Raw genomic sequence first — 24,106 nt, forward strand, 5'->3', positions numbered from 1 at the left:
ATGTATTTTGATGTATAATATGTATTGATATTTTGTTTTTAAAGAAGCAATATAATGTTTTAAAAGGGCTTTTTTATTATTATATCCTTTTTAAAAAACTTTGATACCTAATTGCCCCACATTAAAAAAAACTCAGTCCTATTTTTTGAACTCAATACATCATCCCATCTTAGGCATGCGATGTCTTGAAGAATAAAAAAACTTCCAATGCAATAGAAGGTTGAATTATGTGGATGTGACCATGTACTAGTTTAAAAAATAAATCATTTTAACAATTGGAACATTATTTATTTAATAAATTAAAAATAATTATAATATTTTAAAAAACAAATATTATTAATAAAATAAAATACATTAAATTGAAGAAAAAAATGTGTTTGATTAGATATGTTTAAACAAATAACTTATTATATTATTTTAACAACTTTCTCATGTAGATAAATTAGCAACTTAATTATATTTTGTTTACAACTTCCTCCTATTTTTTCTCTGAATCAAATAAATAAAAATTAATAAAAATAAAAATTATAATAATAATAATAAAATTAATTATATTATAAATTTCAAAAAAAGAATATCTTGTATAAAAAATAAAAAATAAAAAGAATTCTTAGGTCTCACACGGATTGTGGCACGTGTGGGAAAAGATTGGAATGAACGAATTTTTTCGTGGATGATTCGTTGTTTTGTTTCAACGCTTACCGCGTACGCAAGCAAGCTGCACGATCAAAAGCATCGCTAACAATCCAAACGCTTTGAATAATCATATTTCACAAAACACGATCCAACGCCATTACTTTCTTTTTTTCTTCCTATTCCACCTCATTTTATCGATCACAATGAGTTTCATCTTCGGAAAGAAAAAAACACCCGCAGGTTTGTTCAAACTCTCTCTTAGCTTTTAATCTAGAAGCTTAAATAAATCATTGAATTTCAAAATTTGTTGATCCATTTTGATTATAAACTTATCAACAGTTATTACATTTTTTATATTTTTTTTTTAATTATCTTCAACATGATCTTATGTATCAAAAACCTGTTCGGCCCTTTTTCTGCGAAAAAAAATGTTGTTGATTTACCTTTATTTAAATTTATTGCACCGATTAGCTTCTGATCTAATATGCTGAAATTACAATAACTATACTATTTTCTTTTTAATTTTGATTTTTCAATCATAATTTGCGGCTATGATAATTTAATAATATTAAGAAGCTAGTGCTACTAACTGTCACATTTAATTGTGTACTTGATTTGAACTTGTTAGGGTGATTCTTAGTTTTTGCCATGCATTGATTCATCTTTTGATTGATTTGGTGGGGTGTCGTTGTACTTTTTGTAAGATGAAATGAAACACTATATATTGATTTTCAAGTTTGTGACTGTGAATTTGTGATTTTCAGAGCTTCTGCGGGAAAACAAGAGAATGTTGGACAAATCAATTAGGGAAATTGAGCGCGAGAGGCAAGGTTTACAAACACAAGAGAAGAAATTGATTTCAGAGATAAAGAAAAGCGCCAAACAAGGCCAGATGGTAATGTGATATGATCATGTCTTTTGATTCCATTATTTGCAAATTAAGTTATTGGTTGTAGCATGTTGAATATGGTAGTTTAGCTGCGCTTATTGCAGTTTTATAACATCCCACCTCAAATTTTCTGGTAGATTAGTGTGTTTGGCGTTTACAGCTCTTAAAAGAAGGCATAGGGCCTTAAGGTGTTAGCTGTGCAGATGATATATTTTGGTTTTTATCTTTTTATTCTTACTATTTTTCATGTACTTTGCTTTGTGAATGTTTAACTCGAAAATCCCCTCCATGTTTTCCTAATGGTTTTGTAGGTTAGTTACTTACTGTTGTAGAACTAGTGAGATCCTGAGCTCTCCTATGTCCTTAGAAAGAAAGTGTAAATAGGGTTTTGAGGAAGTGCGTGTCTTTAATAGAACTTTTCTAGTTATTCACATGATCGGTACATGAATTAAGTATGCATAATTACATACACTATTTCCTAAGCAAGATTCCTTATAGATAGAATGTACATGGAAGAGTGAGATTGACATAGATGTACATTTTTCACAATGTGTTTCAGAAGTGCTCTGAGAGGTCTAGTAAATATATATTCTAAATGGTCATTGCATATTACAAAACCTACAAAACCAGTTGTTATTTCTTCTAAGAAAACCTTTCTTCTTGTAAAATGGCAATCAATTTCTGTGGTTCGGTTTCCTGAAAAATCGGATTGAAGGCAGTGTGTAGAACAGATTGGCTGTTACAAATTAATTTCATATATTCATGAGATCAGTGAGTCAGCTGATTGAAGCAGTTGGTTTAACCCCATAGGTTTACATGTTGCAATTGCCTAGTAATCTGTCTAGACACTAGATCTAGAAATGATGTTGTTTTTCCCATGGGGTTAAGTTTCCTCCACAAAGATACAACACCCTAAAGTTGATCTTCTATCTGATGGTTCGCCAACAATTTCAGCACGGCCTTTGGTATCACAAAATAACCCTCACCCTAGTACAGTCTCAATGTACCTACGAATGTGAATCACAACATACCAATTTACATGTAGCATTTAGAAACAAACATACCACACCTAAATCAAAAGTAATTGGTGGTCTAGTTACTATTAGACAGTTGAGACTTTAGACAGCTATATTTTCCTGGGTCTGCAACTGGCTGCCCTTGCCTTGGTAGCAGCTTGGTGTTAGGATCCAATGGAGAGTATTATTAAGACAATAGACCACTATGTATGTTTCCTAAACTATGTCTGTGATGCTTGCATACTTTAGCTTAGTGATTGTGGCATGTGTAGTTGATTGTGCCATGTCATTCCCTGAAAAATATTTAAGAGGGTCTAAGTAAGTCTTTTGTGTGAAAGTGATTTGACAAATGCTACCTAAGATATACCGGCTGAGTAATTATCAGGTGGTAACAATATCATCAATGTAAAGAAGATGTAAAGGTCAAGTGGAAGTGTGCTGAAAACATTGTAATCGATCTCATATTGAATCATGACGAATTGCAAGAGACTAGAACTGAATCATCAAAATTAGACACAAGGAGATTGTTTTGAGAAATCAGGGTAATTGCCATACTAAGATTAGCTGATCCTTGAGCTGTAAGTTTAATCCATGTAAGAAGTAATTTTCAATTACATAAAACTCAAAAGATTACTAAAATGGACATACATTTTCTTCGTGTTTGGCTTGAAATGTAGCATGACAATGAAATGTGAAATTTTGACTTGTGGTGTTCTTGCAAGATAAAATATTGGAACCGGCTTGCGCATGACGAATGTAGTTTGATTACAATATTGTTACATTAGCCTTTAAGGTAGGTGGCACTTATTTCATTAATGACATCTTTGTATTTTATGTAATGTTGTTCAGGGAGCTGTTAGAGTCATGGCAAAAGATCTTGTTAGAACAAGACATCAGATTGAAAAGTTTTACAAGCTAAAATCACAGCTCCAAGGTGTATCACTCAGAATTCAGGTATGTTATGGTGACTCTGTATCTGATCTTTTGCAATTTGTAGTTGTACTAGCATATATAGTCATTATTGGATAATATTTTTGTCCTAAGGATCATGGCAATGTTTGTTTCTTAGAAAATGATTTAACTGGCTAACACCTGTAAAATTTTGATCAAAAAAGCAATGTTTGTTTCTTGGAATATGATTTAACTGGCTAACACCTGTAAAGTTTTGATCAAACACCATGCCTTTACCTTATTTGAATACTGAAAGCTAGTTTATTTGCACTTGAAATTTTCAGACATTGAAATCAACACAAGCAATGGGTGAGGCAATGAAAGGTGTGACAAAGGCCATGGGGCAAATGAATAGGCAGATGAACTTGCCGAATTTGCAGAAAATCATGCAAGAATTTGAGAGACAGAACGAGAAGATGGAATTGACGATGGAAGTGATGGGAGACGCAATAGACGATGCTTTGGAAGGGGATGAAGAAGAAGAAGAGACAGACGAACTAGTGAACCAGGTTCTTGATGAGATTGGAATCGACATAAACCAAGAGGTATTTGTTTAACTTGTTTCGCATTGAACATTACTTTTCACCTGAAAATAAATGACACAAGTGGTGACTATAACAATGTATAATGTTTTTGTTACTATCTGCAGCTTGTAAATGCGCCATCATCAGCGGTTGCTGCACCCGCTGCAAAGGCAAAAGTAGCTCAAGTGGAAACGGCTGCAAACGATGATAGCGGAATAGACAGTGACTTACAGGCAAGATTAGACAACTTAAGAAAAATGTAGTCTTTCATCCATGATATAGGGACTGCAGGTGGGAAAATGAACATGGTATGTACCATATAACTATAATTGACAACTTGTTCCAGGATTTGATGAACTCGTGAATATAAATATATGTTATTTTGTATAAATCAATTTTCCTTGTTCAGCTTTGATATGTTAATGGTGCATTCTTTGAATTATTTGATATATCTACCTTATAATATTTTAATTTTTATATTTTATCTTTTATAAAAATTGTTTTTTTTTATAATTTATTTATCGTCTAAACCTAGCTCACTCACTTCTTCTACATCCTTTAGATGGGTGGTTTATGGCCATTTTTTTTCTCCAAAATCCCCCCTTTAAGTCATTTTGCTATCTCTTTTTATTTAAATAAATGATTTTTCACATAGATTTAGTTTTCTTTTGTGTTTTATTTATGACTTTATTTGAGTGCGACAATGTGTTGTTTGTTGTTTGGTATAACGTTTTTTGTTTTCTCTTCTTAGTGTGGTATTCTCATAGCCTAGGGTTGCGGTCACCATTATTAGCATCTTTTTCATTCATTAAAAGACTACTAAATTTATGGTTAATATGGATAAATCAAATATTATTGCATATGGTCCACTTGAGTTGGCAGTTGAAAAAATGCTGTGTAACATGATAAATATAAAAAGCATGGAATCTTAATCTAAAATTATTTGTCTTCGACCTTGTGTAGAAATGTTTTTTTAGAAGATTATACGATGTAGATCTTGATTGGTTTTAACCCATTTACTTTCTTATTTTTTGAATCGTGTCTTATTTTTTGAATCGTGTCTTATCTTTTTAATTCTTATAAAATTTTAAATTTATTTGTTTCTTGTCTTTGATTCTTAATTTTTAGTCCCTTTATTTTATACTTTATTTTGGTAACTTATGTTTATCTTTCAATTTTGTGAATTTATTTTTGCATTGACGTTTAGGACATTATAAACCTCTCTCATAAAAAAAATTTAAAAATGATTAATTAAATATAAATTTTTAAGCTCTTTGAATTTTAAAATTCATTTTTATCAAAAAATTATAAATTTTTGTATGAGAGAACTTTATAATGTTCTTTAACATAATTGTAAAAAATTAAAATTTTAAAAAATACACTTAAGTTGACTTAAAAACAAGTAGCAAAAATAAAAACACTAAAAATTGTATTAACATACAAGTAATTATATGACATGCTTGTGTTGTTTTTTTGGAAATATATTTGTGTTGTATTAGGAAATATGAATTTGCAAACAGCATGTCATATCAATTGAATGGGGGGGTATACATAGGCGTGCAAAAATCATCATCAATCATATATATATATATATATTATTGAATTTATTTTATTATTCTATTGACATCTATTCAAAATTAAGAACATAATAGTTTAATATATATTTTTTTATCTGTCATATTATTTATTAACAACTTTGACACATTTTTTTTTTATTCAAACTTTCCTTGTGCATCATTTTTCTATCAATTGTGAAAAAATATTTGTCAATACATTAAAAAAAAAACTTGACAAATATAAAAAATTGGACATATATTTTTCATTGATATTATACCGGACACATATTTATCATTGATAAATATATATATAAAAAAAAAAAACATAAGACAAATGTATGTTATTGATACATAAAAAATACATGACAAATATTTATCATTAATAAACATTAAAATTATCGGACAACTATTTTTTCTTAATACATAAAAAAATACGAGACACATATTTTCACCGATAAATATTAAAAAAGAAACAAGGAAAAACATTCATAATCGATATATATATATATATATATAACACATGACAAATATTTGTCATTGACACATAGAAATAACACAGAACAAATATTTGTCACACATGTATATATAAAAACATGAGATAAATATTTATCACTAATAAATATAAATAAATCAAAGAAAAAATATTTATCATTAGTACACATGACAAATATTTGTTATTCATACAAAAAAATACAAGACGCTTATAGGTTATTGATACATAAAAAATACATGACATGTATTTATCATCGATAAATATAAAAACAAAAGAGACAAATATTAATCATTAACAAACATAAAAATGAATAAATAAATAAATAAATAACATCAAACAAATATTTGTCATTGATAAATAAAAAAATATGGAACACATACTTTTCACAGATAAATTTTTTAAAAATTCATAAAATAAACATTTATCAATGATAAATATAAAAATATATGAAAAAAGTATTTATAATCGATAAATATAAATTAATATAGGCCAAATAATTGACATTGATACATAAAAACAACACGGGACAACTATTTATCACATATATATATATATATATATATATATATATATATATATATATATATATATATAAATCATGAGATAAATATATTATCACTGATAAATATAAAAAAAAATACATGATAAATATAAAAACACTAGACAAATATATGTTATTGATATATTAAAAAAAATGAGGGATAAATATTTACCATTAATAAACATAATACAACACGAGAAAAATATATTTCATTGATTCATCAAATAATATGCAACACATATTTTTTACTAATAAATTAAAAAAAAATCCGAGTAACCACTTATTATATATATATATATATATATATATATATATATATAAATCATGAGATAAATATATTATCACTGATAAATATAAAAAAAAATACATGATAAATATAAAAACACTAGACAAATATATGTTATTGATATATTAAAAAAAATGAGGGATAAATATTTACCATTAATAAACATAATACAACACGAGAAAAATATATTTCATTGATTCATCAAATAATATGCAACACATATTTTTTACTAATAAATTAAAAAAAAATCCGAGTAACCACTTATCACTAATAAAAATTAAAAAAAAAGTTGAGATAAATATATATTATAATTAAATAAAATAAAAAACACATTCAAGTAGCGGTATTTATCACAAGGGAGATTTGAATTATGATCTCTTTATAAAATTTTAATTTTTGTACTTAATTTAAATTAATTCATGGTTAATCTTGGTTGAAACATAATATCCATAATGTTCTGGATATGTTAGAAAAAGTAAAACATATTAGTTCTAACTTCTAAGTAAGTGCAAGATAAATATAGATAAAAATAAGAAGATCACGCAAATTTGTATTCTAGTTCATTAGAGGTGGATTGCGTTCAGTTCTTATAATCTGTGAGATTTTCAACTAATGTGCTCAACACCATAGTGTTTTGCCTTTGCACTTTCTTTTTTGATCACACTTGATTAATTACAACTATTACCTTTCAATATTAATAAAAATAATTTCTACGGTGATCTTCTAGTCCATGAAATATTTTTACAAATACATTTCAATCAAGAAAAGATTTTTACAACACACTCGATCTATCTTAATTTTCTCTTCTTAGTGTGATATTCTTATGGCATAAGGTAGTTGTCACCATTATTAGCATTTTATTCACTCATTAAAAGACTATTAAATTTATGGTTAATTTGAATAAATAAAAAATTAAATATGGTTGACTTGAGTTTGGAGTTGAAAAAAATGGTATGTGACATGATAGATATAAAAAGCCTAGAATCTTATTCTAAATTTATTTGTCTTTGACGTTGTGTGGAAACGTTTTTTCATGGAATCTTACTTTCTTATTATTTTAATCCTTTTAAAATTTTAAAAAAAGGTTCCTGTATTTGATTCTTAACTTTTATTCCCTTTATTTTATATTTTATTTTAAATTATTATTTTTAAGTCAACTCATGTTTTTTTTTTTAATTTTATGAATTTATAAACCTCTTCCATAAAAAAAACAAAAATAATAAATTAAATATAAATTTTTAAAATTTATTTTTATCAAAAAAATTCTAACTTTGTGTATAGAAGATCTTTATAATGTTATTAATATAACTAAAAAATTAAAATTTTCAAAAATACAGTTAAGTTGACTTAAAAACAAGTAGCAAAAATAAAAACACCAAATTTTAAACACTAAAAATTTAATTAACATACAAGTAATTAGACATGCGTGTGTTGTTTTTCGGAAACATATTTGTGTTGTTTTAGGAAATATGAATTTGCAAACAGCGTGTCATATCAATTGAATGGGGTATACATAGGCGTGGCAAAATCATCATCAATAAAATATATATATATATATATATATATATATATATATATATATATATATATATATATTTATTATAAGATTATAAAATACTAACAACAATGAAAAATATGCATATGATGAAGAATATATATATATATATATATATATATATATATATATATATATATATATATATATATATATTATATAATACAATTGAATTTATTTTATTATCCTGTCGAAATCTATTCAAAATTAAGAACATAATAGTTTAATATATTTTTTTTATCTATCATATTATTTATTAACAACTTTGACACACTTTTTTAGTTAAATAACACACAAAATCATTTAATTTAATTTCAGTTAATGTTTTAGTTATTTGTTTATTTATTTTTCTTTTTAATTTGATCATTTATTTTAATTTTAAGTGACAATTCGATTTTGTATGTTTTAAAATATCAACAATGTTATCCTTTTATTTTACAAAAATTCATCAAAATTTTTAAACAAAACCTATAAAATTAAAGATCATAAAAATCCATACATATGTTTCAAGAAAAAAAAAACGACTTGCAGAAATATAAAATGAAGAAGTACATAAGGAGTTATTTTTTCAAAAATAATTCTTAAAACTTAAATCTAATTTTTCCTCTCCTTTTTGTCGCAACAAAAAGAGCCAGGAGGAAAATACGAAAGACCAATCATAATGACAAAGATGGGGAAGATCCATAAGAGGACGAGGAGATTAAGGGTCTTGGCAGATCAAGAAAAGATGGAGGAGGATTTGGAATATGTGGATCAAGACCTAGTTTTGGAATAACTTGTGTAACAATCTAATCCTTAGAATAGCGTTCTCTCTATCTTGATGAATTTGTCGATGAATGATAGTTTGAAAGCAATAAATATCTTTGCGATACATTTCCTTGTATTGGATGTATCTTTTTCAATCTTTGCCCATTTTGGTGGTCAAACATCTTCAAAAACATTCTGAGAGGTTGAAGCTTATTGATTGGTAGATGGAACAAAACTATTTGTCACATATATATAACTGATAAATATAAAAAATATATATAATAAATATTTATCATTGATAAATATAAAAACATTTGACAAATATATGTTATTGATACATAAATATTAAAAAAAAAATATTTGTCATCGATACATATTCTCATAAACTTCTAATGATAAATGTATATATTTAGATTACTAACAAATGCCATCAAGATACCTGTTCTCATAAACTTCTAATGATAAATGTATATATTTAGATTACTAACAAATGCCATCAAGATACCTGTTAGCATTTTTTGTTAGCATTTTTCGTCAATAATTTAGAATGCCTATTACTTTTAATACATGTTCTAGGGTTGGAACTCAAAACACTATTTAGTGTATCTTTTGCATATGGTTTTCTATTTTTATTTTCTAAGTAAGGTTTATGTCCTCCAATTATTTTGTTTTTTTTTTTATTTAATTTACTTTTAGATTAAAAAATCAACTAAATTTCTTTTAATCTAAAATATAGACAAACAGTCTATTCGTAATAAAATATTAAAAAAATTATTCAAAATTTAAATTAAATATATTAAGTTTTACTAAATTACTTTTGATTATATTGTTACAAAGTAATATAACCTACTTTTACTTTATTTAATGATATATATAGATATTCTAAATTAATTGAGTAACTTTCAATTAATATAAATTTTACTTTTCAATGATTTTTTTATTCTCGTTGAATTAGTTCTTATTAATTATTTTTAAGAACACAATTATATTTTTATTAGATCATTAAATAATTATATTTGTTTCCACTATCTTTAATTATAAACACTATTGAATAAAAAATTATACTACATGCATAAGTCCCTTTCTGTTAAGGTGTGCTTAGGATTGTTTAAGATCGCTTCCCATCTAAAAGTGAGGGGTGGGGTAGAGCTTTGCGTTACTTTCAAAAAAATTATTATAAAAAGAGAGCGATGGAGTAACTAAATTTCTTATAAATAATTGTGATACTAATGTTAAGAAGTACTCTTAAGATATTTATTAGAATCTAATTTTTGAAAGTTAAAATTGTTGTTTCTAATGTAATTTTTTTTAATTCTTAATAATGTATTTAAATTACTTGTTAGTATGAATACAAACTATTGAGCCTTATTTGCCGCATTTATGACATTTTGTGGTTGTTGTTAGTTATGATATGAATAATAATGCTAAGATAAAGTCACACTGCAAAAATAATGGCAGACACATCTTCAATGATTACCAGAGATTTGGGTCCTATTCTAACTACTGGCCTTTTCGTCACTTAATCAGTCTTTTTGGTCTTTAATCTTATAATCCACATTTTATGACATTCTTGTTATAGTAATTTTTCAGCAAACACTTTATTTTATTTATTTATTTAGGTCATACATATTTATGGATTAAATTTTTCCCTATATTTATTAGGAACAGATTTAAATTAAAATAAATTAGACATGTTGAAAATAATTATTAATAATATGATAAATACTAATAAATGTCTTGAGATTACAAGTTAATGAATAAGATATAGAAATATTGTTTGGAAGTGGTGTGTTTTAAAGTTTAAAGTTTGTTCTATAAATAGTGTATTAAACTTTCACCTTAATTGATACTTTGTATTTATTAGATTAATTATAATATGAACTATCTGTATTTTATTTCAATTTCATCATGTTAATCATTTTACATTATCGTATCATATATTACGTTATTTAAAACATCTCACATTTTCATTTTTTTAATTAAAAATCACAAAGAGGGACTAAAACTGTCAAATTTTAAAAGATTAATTTCGTGAATTAGTAAAAATAGAGGACTAAAATTACAATTAAGCTTAATTTTTATATTAAGTCTAACTTATTCTTATAAATATAACTTGTAAAATGACAATTGACAAGTGATTCTCTTTACAAATTATGTTTAATGTTTTATCTCTCCTCAATTTAAGATTTAGTTCTTCTTAATAATACTGCCCATATTCCTTATCATAACTCATTTTATTATTTAAACATTGTATTTAATACGCCTATAATTTCTATAAGAATAAGATTCAGCTATTTTATAATACGCCTATACATATTATATTAATTTATTGGACCACCTATATTCTTTATTTGAATTAATTTTATTATTTTAATAAATATTAAATAAAATATATATTTTATTTAATATTTTTATTTTATTTTATTATGTATAAATTTATATTTCAAAAATACTATATTGTAATTGTATTTTAATTTATTGAGCTCTAACTTTTCAACTTCTATAATACACATACAAACTGGTCCAAATAAAAACTATAAATTAATTTAAAAATTCGAAAATTGCGTAAAATCAGATATTATTTTGATATTATTTTATAAAAATGATTTAGATTAGATTAAATTTTAAATTTATTTTTAAACATCAAACCAAACTGTATTTATAAATTTTAAATTAATCAAAAATCAATTCAATTTAAATTACATTAATTTGGATCAAATTGTGTTGAATTTTTTTAGAGCATGTCATCCAAAGTGAACCAAATCACAAATATAAATATATTTTTTTGTCTTATAAATCCTAAATATTTTAATATTAAATCAAATGGTTTTTTATAAATCACAAATATTTTAATCATTAATCACCTTGTTGAATTCCCAAAAAACAGACTCATCTAAACTTTGTTCTATAAAAAGTGGAAATTACATTTACCCTCCACAAGGTTACTTTAAATGGCAATAACATCAGTTCAAATTTTAAAAAAACGTTCAAACACTTCTATACTTAAAAAAAAAATTTGTATAATATTTACTTTTTATTACTCTTTCAATTTTATCTGTTACTTATTAAAAATACACAATTCGATTGTGGTACTAAAAATATAATTATACCTTTTAAAATTGCAAATATCAAAAGTATTGTCATACTTTTACAAGTTAAAGTGAAAATTCTAAGTGTAATATGGTAAATGACATGAATAGATGTAAATGTGACAAAAAATATTTAATGCAATTTTTTGAACGAGTCTAAAAAAGATGAGTGTTTTTTCAAAGTTAAATGAAGTGTTAGTGTCATTTAAAGTGATCTCAAAGGAGGTAGATTTAATTTTCTCTTATAAAAAAATTAAAATTGAAATAACTAATTTTTAAGAATAATTTTATTTAAATGAAGTTTATGTTTAAATAATAGAGGTAGTATCACAATCAATGGTAAAACCATACTAATAATAGCAATGATTAAACGACACAAGAAGAAAATTCAATGATATGGACTCATGTGGTCACCAAATGCCAACCAATAAAATGGAGTTTGAACCTAAACAACAAAACAAAAGGCTGTATGAGTTACTAATACAATTTTTTTTTTATGCAAAATAAACAATTTAACATTATAGGCACTTACTTTTTTAACATTAAATATAAATAAAATTGAAGTATGTTGAAATGTATTCTTTCCAAATAACCGCCTTACATACATTTAATATTAAACGAAGTGAAGGTAAATTATAAACAGATAGGTAACAATATTCTCTACCAATAAAAAGAGGTAACAATATTTTCTCATCTAACTCAACCTCGAAATTGATCCAATTAAAGAACTAAGAAAAACAACCTAAGTACTAGCGTAGTATAGTGGTCGATTCCAACTATTTAAAATCCAACTAGACATCAAACCAATAACAACTTTAGATCATAAATCAATAAACTCTAAATCACTTAAATTAAAAAACAAAACTTCAATTAAGTCGATCAAACAATTAAATAAAAAGTCAGATAAATTCAAAGTTCAACCGATTGAACTATCTCAGATAAATTCAAAGTTCAACCGATTGAACCATGATCCAATATCATTTTCAAAACATTGGTTCATTCAATGTTATGTCTTTGAAGCAAAACAACATTTTCTCTACACAAATATTTTTCAAACTCATCAAATCAAACATAGACAATACCACTGGATTCCATCAACCCATCACGAGAATTCTCTTCTACAAAATTATGACGAAAAGACCCAACAGGTGTTCTACAAATTGGACAATCAAAATGAGAATAAAGCCACATATCTATACAAAGAGCATGAAAACAATGTTTACACTTTGGTAATTTCCTAACATCTTCCCCTTCTTCATAAACCGACAAACAAACAGAACATTCATAATCAAAATCACCCTTTTTCTCTTCTTCTTTTGTTACCACTTCTTTTTTGTACTTGAAGCTTGAAAGCAAGTTCCTTTGTGAGTTTCCAAAGCTCCTATTATTACTATTTTCAATAACCATAAGAGTTGGGCTTGTGGGTTGTGCTTGATTGTGGCTCCTATTGCAACGTTTGATTATAATGATGTTGTAAATTGCTAGAACTATGGCTGCAATTCCCATCACAACAAGACCATAGTATAACATGGGTATGCTATTGTTTTTGTTTGATGAAAAAGAAGATGGTGGAGGAGGGGATGGAATTGTGAAAGGGCTTAGAACATCAACCATTTTGTGGGGATATATGGTTATTTGTATTTTTTTTTTAGAAATTGGAGAAGAAATTTAATTTGGTGAAACAAGTTGAAGAATATTTAGTATATATAAAACTAGACATGATGGAGCAAAATCCTATCCAGAATGGATTCATTGAAAGAATTATTAGATATTATTATTCATTAAAAATAATGCATTAATATTGATAAGTACTCTTCTGTTTTAAAATATAAATAAATTAAAAATAATAAATTAATTATTATTTTTTTATATATATTATGACACGGGAATGGTTAAATAAAAAAAATGGTGGTTATGCTATGATTGGTGAAGAGAATACAATATTAGTAGTATTATTTTTTTCTTTTGTTTAACAAAAATGTCATGGAATAAGAAGAAAGGACAGAAATAGCTGTACAATAAGGACACTAAGATAAGTGGAAAAAGTGATAAGGTTTGTAGATAAGCCTTTTGTTCCATTAACAGTAGTTTTGGTAATCTTCAACCCTTAATTGGTTTAGATTATATTCTTTTTAGATTAATTGGTTTAGTTAATAATAGTTGGAATTATATTCAATTTGTTTAAATAGGTTTATATAAAATATGTTTAAAAATATAAAATATAAAATTGGTGACTTATTTGCCATGCGTATATTAAAAAGTCGTGGCCGTGCTAATTAACCGTTAATTAGTTTAGTCGGCGAGAATTTGACTAATATCGTAAACAGTTATATATTAAGGCCTATTAAAATTTTATAAAGATTAAATTTAAAAACTTTCTATTTTATAAAGACTACATTTATATTTCACAATTATTATTATTATTATTATTATTATTATTATTATTATTATTATTATTATTATTATTTGAGCAAACAAAAATTAGGAATTGATATCGTCACTTTAAAACTACCATTTATTATTGACAACATCCTAATAAATTTATTAAATAAAAATGTAATAAAAGTTAAAAGTTTGAAGTTTAAATAATAATTTCAAGGAAACATAGATTAACGATGCTACCTCTTAAAAAACATTAAGTGTATTGTAATAAGGTAAACATAGTTAGAAATCAAAGAGAAACATTAATGAAAATGAAAAAATAAAGATTACACCAATTGTTGTAAAATTCATTTCAAATACTATGACAAATTCCATCAAGTAAAATAAAAATCGTAAAAGTTAAAATTAACAAGTTTATGAGCACACATGTTGTCTTTTATATATTTTATATATATGTGAGAGATGTAGAGCTATTTAGTCTTTCAAACTTCCACGACACAATATTTAAATTAATGAAATATTGGATGACCAATAAAAAAATCGCTCTCTATCACGACCCATCAGGGTCAGTACATTCAAGCCTTTAGCACATAGCTCCGAATTAGTGAGGGACCCCAATTTGCTTTTTAAATAATATAACAAAATTAGAGTAAATATTTTTTAGTTCTTAAAAAATACGACTTTTCAATTTTAGTTTAAAAAAAAAATATTTTTAGTCCTTATTTTGATTTTATACAAACTTTTTTGGTGAACTAAAATATCAATTTAAAAAAAAATCAAAATAGGGAATAAAATTGAATAAAAAATATTTTAAGAACTAATAATATAATTTTGAAATTTTATAGGAACTTAAAATTTATTTATTTTTCCTTTTTTAATTACTATAATTGCTCATTCTTTTTAATAATGGCTCAATTTTTAAGATTAAAACAACAACTCCAAAATGTTTAAGACGACCGTGATATCTCAATTTTATTCGACAAATTATAAATAATTCAAAAAATAAGTAATAATATATTTCATTATAGCATTTTGCATTTGTTGTTATAAAATCTATAAAAATCGACATTTCATAAATCAGGTCTAATTTTGAGCCCATATAACATAAGCATCAATTTACAATTGGCCTAAAAACAATAAAAAAAAAAAAAAACCTTACTTTTCTCCTTTTTTTTTCTTACTACAAGTGCAACTATTTCCAACAATCAACCAAAAAAATACAGCAACTCTTTTCTCTTTTCGTCTCCGCACTATTCCATAATTTCTACAAAACAATAGAAAAATCAGAACTCAATTTATCTCATGGACTCAAAAATTCATCCTTGTACTCTATAAGTTTAGAACAAAAAAATCAAACAAAAAAGAGGTTTTTCTTTTCTTTCCCGAAGTAACAATGTCAATTCCAAAAAAGAAGTAACAATGTCAATTACAAGGATGAGGGGTTTGAATTGTAATTGCTCATTTTTAAAATTCTTGTTTAAAACTCAAAGTATTTAACTCAAGATTGATCTTGATTATGAAAATGCAGAACGTTCTTGGTTAGTGAAATAATAAAATTTAACTTATCTATATAATATACAGTTATTTGATTATAAATAAATAAATAAAGATAAGAGAAGAGATATCGCACAAAGATATATCTTAGTTCCCCGAGGTAAGTTATGTTCAGTCCTCACAATTGTGAGGTTTTTTACTAAATGCTCAAAGCAAGATCGTTCTTGGTTTTCACACAACCTTTTCATATCAATCTTGATATGTTACAATACACTACCTTTCAACCTCGAAAGGATTTCCACAGGTTACCTATCAATCTTTAGAGAGGATTTTTATAAATTACCTTTTAATCATAAAAAGATTTTTACAATTTACTCAAACTATTTTTAACACAATAGTCTTGATTCACAAAGTGATGATTTGAGAGTTTGGTAGAATCTGAGTGTACTCAACACTCGTTTGAGGTTAGATTCTTGACTTAGGACTTAGTTGAATGGTTCTGATATGTAGATGAGAACATAACTTAATCTTTTGAAGTGATTGAGAAGCTTAAGAGATTTCGAGTATGATAATATAAATAATGTATTCCTTTGCACTTGAAGCTCTGCCATATCCTTCATCTTGAGGCTTATTTTATAGGATTCAAGAAAGCTTATGAAAACTCATCTATTCGTTGAAGATGATTCAGATGTCTTATGTCAGAAAGAATGGATAAGTGTTGTCTTAAAGCAAAACTGTTCAGGCAAGTGAAGAACGACATTCGTTGTTGTTACAATGGATGCTGAGGTTAAGCTTCTTTGACAATTGTCTTGAAGTGTTTTTCCTAATTACTATCATGTGTGCAGGTTGCTCATAGGTACAACTTAAGTGTCTAATTGAACCTGTCAAATTCGTACTTGTTCCTTGCTCAAACTTGGAGAATGATCTTGCTTGTTTGATTATGACGCATAACCTTTACCTATGTTCTTTTGAATGATTCTCTTACTAATATGATCCTTGTATATACATGGAAACATTATAGTAAAAGATTGAGTATACCAGGAAGAATTTTTCTCTTTAAGATCATAGAACATTCTTAGTAATTTAGAACTGTGAAGAACGAACTCCATTTTTCCAAAATTATGTCATAATGTTATTCGTTTTACTTGAATGAGTTTGCTTCTTCTAATATGATCATTGCTTTAAATGCATAATACCTATCTTTGATTAATACACTCAAACGCACATGTTAAACAACAAAACACTTAGAATCATAATTAAAAGTCTTAATTAACTTTTGTTTGATTATCATAAAATATTAATTTGAGATTTTGTCTCAACAAATATATGAGTATCTTTCTATATCTCTATAACAAAAATTGCCTTGCTCTTAAAACAGCCTTCTTCGTTTTTGGGCTCTAAAAGCTCCAAGGCCAAAACAACAAGTGGCCCGATACTAAATGTTATTACTAGTAAAGCTCAGGTTGTTGAGACAAAATATTAATTTAATATTTTGATGAAAACAAACAAAAAGTTAATTAAAAATGTTAATTATGATTTTAAATGTAATGTTAATTTAACTTGTACTTTTGAGTGTATTAATTTAAAGATAGGATTTAAATAAAGCAAATAAATCAACATAAAAAGGCAAGAAACTGAACAGACAAGAATGAAGAACATTCTTAACAAAATCTGGAAAACTCAGAATGTTCTCCAGTTTCAAGAATGATCATCGCAGCTCCAAAATCAATCAATCTCCACTAGTTAAAAAAAGTTTTAGCCTTTGGATTTTATATCTATATCATTAGCACTTGGTAAGGAACAAACCGAGATAATCAAATTCAAAGAAACTACTCAAATCACAAAGAGAGAAGATCACAAATTAGCAAGATCAAACATATCTGAACCTTCTCCAACTTGACTATCAAGAATGAAGAACATTTTTGACATCATTCTGATCATTCTCCAACATGTTGACATTAATCTCCAGCATGCTAGCATCATTCTCCAGCATGTTAAACTTAATCTCCAACATGCTAACATCATTCTCTAGCATGTTGACATTAATCTCCATCATGCTAACATCATTCTCCAACATGTTAAAAATCAATCTCCAGAATGATAACATCAATCTGCAGAAAGTTCTTATCAGTCTCCAGAATGATCAAATCAGTCTCCAGAATGATCAAATCAGTCTCCAAAATGTTCAGATCAGTCTCCAGAATTTTCAACATTATTCTCCAGCAGACTATCATCATTCCTCAAGCTGTTTTGACAGAATCAAATCTCCAAATCGATGCAATATCATCAAACTTTATTTGACATAAGAATGTTTTGTAAAGAGAAAAATTGTATTTGACATGTTGTCACATTCATCTTATTTTTTACTTCCTATATGCGCTCACACTCTCTTGTTTTAAAAATAAAAAATTGATCTATTTTTTACTGTTAAGCATGATCATGTTCACATTTATCTTATCTTACTCGTGTTTTGGAATTTTGAATGATATCAATTTTAAAATATTAAGGGGAGTTTTTTAGAAAATGTTATTCTTTTTAAAACTATAGTCTACTCATTATTTTCTATGTGTAGTATACATTTCCTTCGTATTCCCTAACCTTTTTGTGTTGATAAAGGGGGTGAATTATTTTAGATTTTATGTTGGTTCAAAAATTTGAAGCATATTTTGAGGGGGGAGTTTTTAAGCTCTCTAGGATTAAACTTAGAATCAAAATTAAAATATAAATTAACATGTTTGTCATCATCAAAAAGGGGGAAATTGTTGAGACAAAATCTCAATTTAATGTTTAGATGAAAACAAACAAAAAGTTAATTAAGAATGTTAATTATGATTATAAATGTTATGTTAATTTAACTTGTGCTTAGTGTATTAATTTAAAGATAGGATTTAAACAAAGCAAATAAATCAGCATAAAAAGGCAAGAAACTGAACAGACAAGAATGAAGAACATTCTTAACAAAATATGGAAAACTGAAAATGTTCTCCAGTTTCAAGAATGATCATCGCAGCTCCAAAATCAATCAATCTCGACTAGTTAAAAGAAGTTTTAGCCTCTGGATTTTACATCTATATAATTGGTACTTGGCAAAGAACAAACTAAGATGATCATATTCAAAGAAACTACTTGAATCACAAAGAGAGAATATCACGAATTAACAAGACCAAACATATTTGAACCTTGTCCAACTTGACTGTCAAGAACGAGGAACATTCTTGACAACATTCTGATCATTCTCCAGCATGTTGACATTAATCTCCAGCATGCTAACATCATTCTCCAGCATGTTGACATTGATCTCCAGCATGTTAAACTTAATCTCTAGCATGCTAACATCATTCTCCAACATGTTGATAGTAATCTCCAGCATGGTAACATCATTCTCCAACATGTTAAACTTAATCTCCAACATGCTAACATCATTCTCCAACATGTTAAACATCAATCTCCAAAATGATAACATCAATCTGTAGAAAGTTCTCATCAGTCTCCAGAATGATCAGATTTGTCTCCAGAATGATCAGATCATTCTCCAATGTTCAAACCAGTCTCTAGAATGATCATCAGTCTCCTAAATTTTCAACATCATTATTACAGATGTTTTGGAAGTATCAAATCTCTAGATCGAAGCAATATCATCAACAAATATATCAGAGGTATAAAGAATCATTAAACACAAAATAAATCTGATCAAGAACGAAGAAAAACACCCAATCAAACAGATTTCAGAAAGTGTTCAAAGGCTAAAAAAATTTTATTCATATATATTGGTTTTGGTCAAAACTGACAGAGCACTACCAACAGCTTATTTGACCATTATTAAATATCATAAAAGCCTATAAAAGGAAGGTCAAGCTTAAGGAAAAATTAGAGCTTCAAGTACTAAGCACTTAATTACTCATTTCAATCATACTTGAATTTCTCTCGCTCACACACATTGAATCAGTTCTGATTTTTCCCATTCAATTCCTAAAATCATTCTCGTCTATTTCTCTTTTAAAGAATCAGAACTCAAACAAGTGTTGAGCCTTCTCATATTCTGACAAAACACTTTAAATCATATCATTGTAAACTCAAGGCTATAATGTGAAGTATAGTTTTGAGTAAGCTTGTAGGAAATCCTTTTATGATTAAAAGGTGAACTGTAAAATCCTATCTAAAAGATTGATAGGTGATTTGATTGAACTCCTTTATGGGTGGAAAAGTTTTAACTTTGTAAAAGATCAAGGTTGATCTGTGCTAGGTGCTGTAAAACCAAGAAAATTCTTTGTTTTGAACACTTAGTGGAAAATCTCACGGTTGTGCGGACTGGACGTAGCTCGAGTTGGGTGAACCAGGATATATCATTGTGTGGTATATCTTCCCTTATCTATTTACTTTCAGTCTGGTTGGTTATCAAGTTAAATACATAAACCGAATTAGTGATTTTAACTAACCAATAACGTTCTCCATGTTCTGGTTAAAACCAAGAACGTTCTCCGTTTTCTATTTTCATAACCAAAATCAATCTTGAATTATTTTCTTAAGTTTTTTAACAGGAATATTTAAATACGGACATTTACAATTCAAACCCCTATTTCTTGTAAATCGAGATCACAGGTCACATGATCAAAAAAATTGACCAAGTAAAGTTTCGAGTTAAGATTTTTGTGTCAACATAAAAGTTATAACTCTGACCCTTAGCTTTTCAACACCTACTCACATGTGTCAATCCGATATCCAAAGCTCAAGTTATGGTATGCAGAGCGAGTAATGATCAATATGCAAATAATTACATTAAAACTCAGTTTAGAAACTCAAATTATGACTCAGAGTTTAAAAACACGCTAAAAAACTAATCGTAAGTAAAAAAGAGCTTTCAAAAAGTCACATTTTGCAATGGAGTCTTTTAACATTATTATTAGTATAGTATTTTTTGTTTTATTATTTTTAAAAAAAATAACTAGGGGATAAATACATCGTCAACTCATTCTTAGTGCCTATTGAGTTGTAGTTCAATTGGTAATGAGAATGAATGGACGATATATAAATTAATTTAAAATCAATTTTTAGACGTGACATATTTTTAATCTTTGAGTTGTTAAGATACAAGTTGTACAACTTGCTAGTTTTGAAAATGATTTCTATAACCAAAATAATAAAAGTATTCTTAAATTGGTTAATTAGATGTAACATATTTTTAATATTTGAGTTTTTGAAACACAAATTGTACAACTTGATTCTATTAAAACTCTCTTTAAAAAAAATTATTTAAATCAAACAAATTTATTGTTTTCGTCAAAACAATTTTTTATTTTACCTAACTTGTTTATTAACAACAAAACACAATTTCTTTAAAATCAATTAACACATCCACCTTTTTTATCCAAAAATTATGTAGTTTTGATTTCTCCATTGCACCTGATAATATGTAGGAGCACGAGGCCACTCGTGTCAAACACAATAATAAAATTCATTTTTTTCCTTCTCTATTTTAAACACACTTTTAAGAGGAAAATAAATATTTTTTAAGTTAATATAAATTTTGTACAATTAATTACATGTAGCTGTTTTTTAATGTATGATGCTAATATATTTCTTATGCATAATATACTTCTAAATCCAAAATCTGGTTTCAAATAACATTTGTGTTTTTTAAGGGTTTCTCAATGTTTTTCCTATTTTAAAATAAACTTTGGTAATTACCCCGTTTAATTTAATAAACACTCAAAATTTTAGGTCACGATAACGACTCTGCTGTCTATTCAAAAGTGGAACCAACTTTTAGAATGAGTGAACTCAATGGCACTACATAGCAACGTAAAGTTCAACATCAAAAGAAAAAAATGCAGCAACATCCATATAATCTGAGAAACAACCAACAATAGTGCCACTTAAATCCTTAAAAATAACACAAATATCAGAAAGGTCACGAGGCTTTAACCACTTGAGTCGCTCTAGAAGCACTATCAATCAATAATACATTTAATTCACCCACAAAGAGACTTTAACCAACTAATTTGCTAATAATAAAGGCTTTAAGAGTATGACAATTGATAAAAAAAATATTTCAAAATACTGAATTCTTGCATTGATAAAAATGCATCATTTATTTTAAGATAGAGAAAATAATAAATATGATTTATTTTCCTCGTTCAAAAAGAAGAAATGACTAATTTTTTTTAGCAGTGGAACAATATATATAAAAATTTGCAAAATTAAATATATATAATTTTCTTTTAAAGAATGATTATATATCATAATTGTTGTTTGTGGTTTTTCATATTCAAAAAATATTGAATAATTTTTTCATTTTTAATGTCAATAAAAATGTATACTATATAAATACCTAAACAATCATTTGACTGCTCATTTTTAATCTGATTTCACATCAAATTAATTCTTGATAATACTCGTTTGACAAACATTTAATCGTTTAATATTTTTTTATCAAATGCATAAAATAAATCTCTTAAACTTAAATAAATTACATCAAAATAACTCAATATCCACTTATGTATAACAATGATTTAACTCTTAAAATTTCTAATCAATTACTTGATAAAATAATTACATTCGAAAATAATAGAAACATTTTATTTTTTTAACAAAATGTAAATGTGATAATTTAAATAATATATTAGACATAAATTGAAAATTAAATATCATATACATTATTATTTTAATATTATAAGACTACCATTGATTATTGCATTATTAACGCCGATCAACCGCATGCATCTTATTAAAAAACTATACATGTGGCATGTCATACTTAACAATTATAACAATAAATAAAAAAATCTCAATATACTACTTTATTCTTCGACCGTCTACTTTAAAAAAATTAAAAATTAATTGATGACTATTCTTAATGTATTCAAAAGTAATCAATGAATAATCCCTAATATCAAATATCTTGGTAGATAACTCTTACCGTTTCACCTAATAATTGCCCAAATCATATCAACAACAATTAATTGATTGACCACAATTGTAATTGTTTACCGCTGCATTCCTTATACATGAACATTCAAGAGCATTCCTAATTAGAATCCATGGAATTATTCAAAGAGCATTCCTAATCAATGGAATTCTTTATCTCTTTATGTGTTATTGTTTTTAACTTCGTCAATTTATAATTAAATTTTTAAATATAAAATATAATTTAAATTTTTCATTTTTTTATGTTTTTTTTCTACTAAAGATTTATCCAAAAAATCATTCTCACTTTAACTTTAACTTAACGGTGATCATGCGATCAACATCAAATTTTTCTTTATTTTGTCATCGTTCCTAAGTATTGAAACAAACTACAAGAACACCTTATTACTCCAAAAATTTTACATGTCATTGTCTACTTGAATATATTTGTTGTACCTTAATGGTCCACTTCCAAGTTAAAGTCATGAGGTACGTACAACCCCATGAAGCACTCTGGTAGTAGCTGAAACACTTTAGTAGTAGCCACAACAAGAAAACAAGCATTTTGTGAGGTCTTTTACCTTCAAAAGGGGTATAATCAGCCACAAAGGTGGCTTTTGTGAGGGCTTTTGGCAGCCACAAAGAAGTTGGGCACAAAATTTTGTGAGGGCTTTTGCAGCCACAAAGTCTGAAACAGGTTGGCATTTGTGCGGGCTTTTGCAGCCACAAAAGACAGACATTTGTGAGGGCTTTTGCAGCCACAAAAGTCTGCCTTTATGAGGGCTTAGGCCGCCACAAAGGACAGACTGATTTAAAATCAGCTTTTGTGATGGCCCAGGCCGCCACAAAAGTCCCTCCTTTGTGAGGGCTTAAGCCGCCACAAAATATTACGTATATTAAAAAATTAATTTTTTTAAATTCAAAATAAATTCTGTATTATAATTTTATATATAATAAATTAATATAAATATAAATTTAAATTGTAATTAAATTAAAATTATAATTAAATTAAAATTAAAATTAAATTAAAATTATAATTAAATT

The 24,106-nt window shown here is 26.5% G+C and overlaps 2 protein-coding genes across 2 annotated transcripts; one reads left to right on the forward strand and one right to left on the reverse strand.

Moving 5' to 3' along the window:
• Nucleotides 1–685: 685 nt before the first annotated feature.
• LOC101490025 (vacuolar protein sorting-associated protein 2 homolog 1) lies at nucleotides 686–4,424 on the forward strand. The gene is made up of 5 exons (XM_004513412.4): nucleotides 686–876; nucleotides 1,401–1,531; nucleotides 3,391–3,495; nucleotides 3,777–4,037; nucleotides 4,142–4,424. The coding sequence occupies exons 1-5, from the start codon at nucleotides 840–842 to the stop codon at nucleotides 4,277–4,279; spliced, it is 672 nt and encodes a 223-aa protein (XP_004513469.1). The 5' UTR covers nucleotides 686–839; the 3' UTR covers nucleotides 4,280–4,424.
• Nucleotides 4,425–13,348: 8,924 nt separating this feature from the next.
• Nucleotides 13,349–13,897, reverse strand: LOC101498144 (RING-H2 finger protein ATL1-like). The gene has a single exon (XM_004513437.3). The coding sequence runs from the start codon at nucleotides 13,895–13,897 to the stop codon at nucleotides 13,349–13,351; it is 549 nt and encodes a 182-aa protein (XP_004513494.1).
• Between the last annotated feature and the right edge of the window lie 10,209 nt (nucleotides 13,898–24,106).

Source organism: Cicer arietinum, chromosome 1, assembly GCF_000331145.2.
Source record: "Cicer arietinum cultivar CDC Frontier isolate Library 1 chromosome 1, Cicar.CDCFrontier_v2.0, whole genome shotgun sequence".
Classification (NCBI taxonomy): domain Eukaryota; kingdom Viridiplantae; phylum Streptophyta; class Magnoliopsida; order Fabales; family Fabaceae; genus Cicer; species Cicer arietinum.

Bases quoted from the DNA above. Each gene is read 5' to 3' on its own strand.
- LOC101498144 (XM_004513437.3), bottom strand. From the start codon at position 13,897: ATGGTTGATGTTCTAAGCCCTTTCACAATTCCATCCCCTCCTCCACCA.
- LOC101490025 (XM_004513412.4), top strand. From the start codon at position 840: ATGAGTTTCATCTTCGGAAAGAAAAAAACACCCGCAG. The intron at 877-1,400 runs GTTTGTTCAAAC...TGTGATTTTCAG, and splicing joins AAAGAAAAAAACACCCGCAG to AGCTTCTGCGGGAAAACAAG. The intron at 4,038-4,141 runs GTATTTGTTTAA...TACTATCTGCAG, and splicing joins GAATCGACATAAACCAAGAG to CTTGTAAATGCGCCATCATC.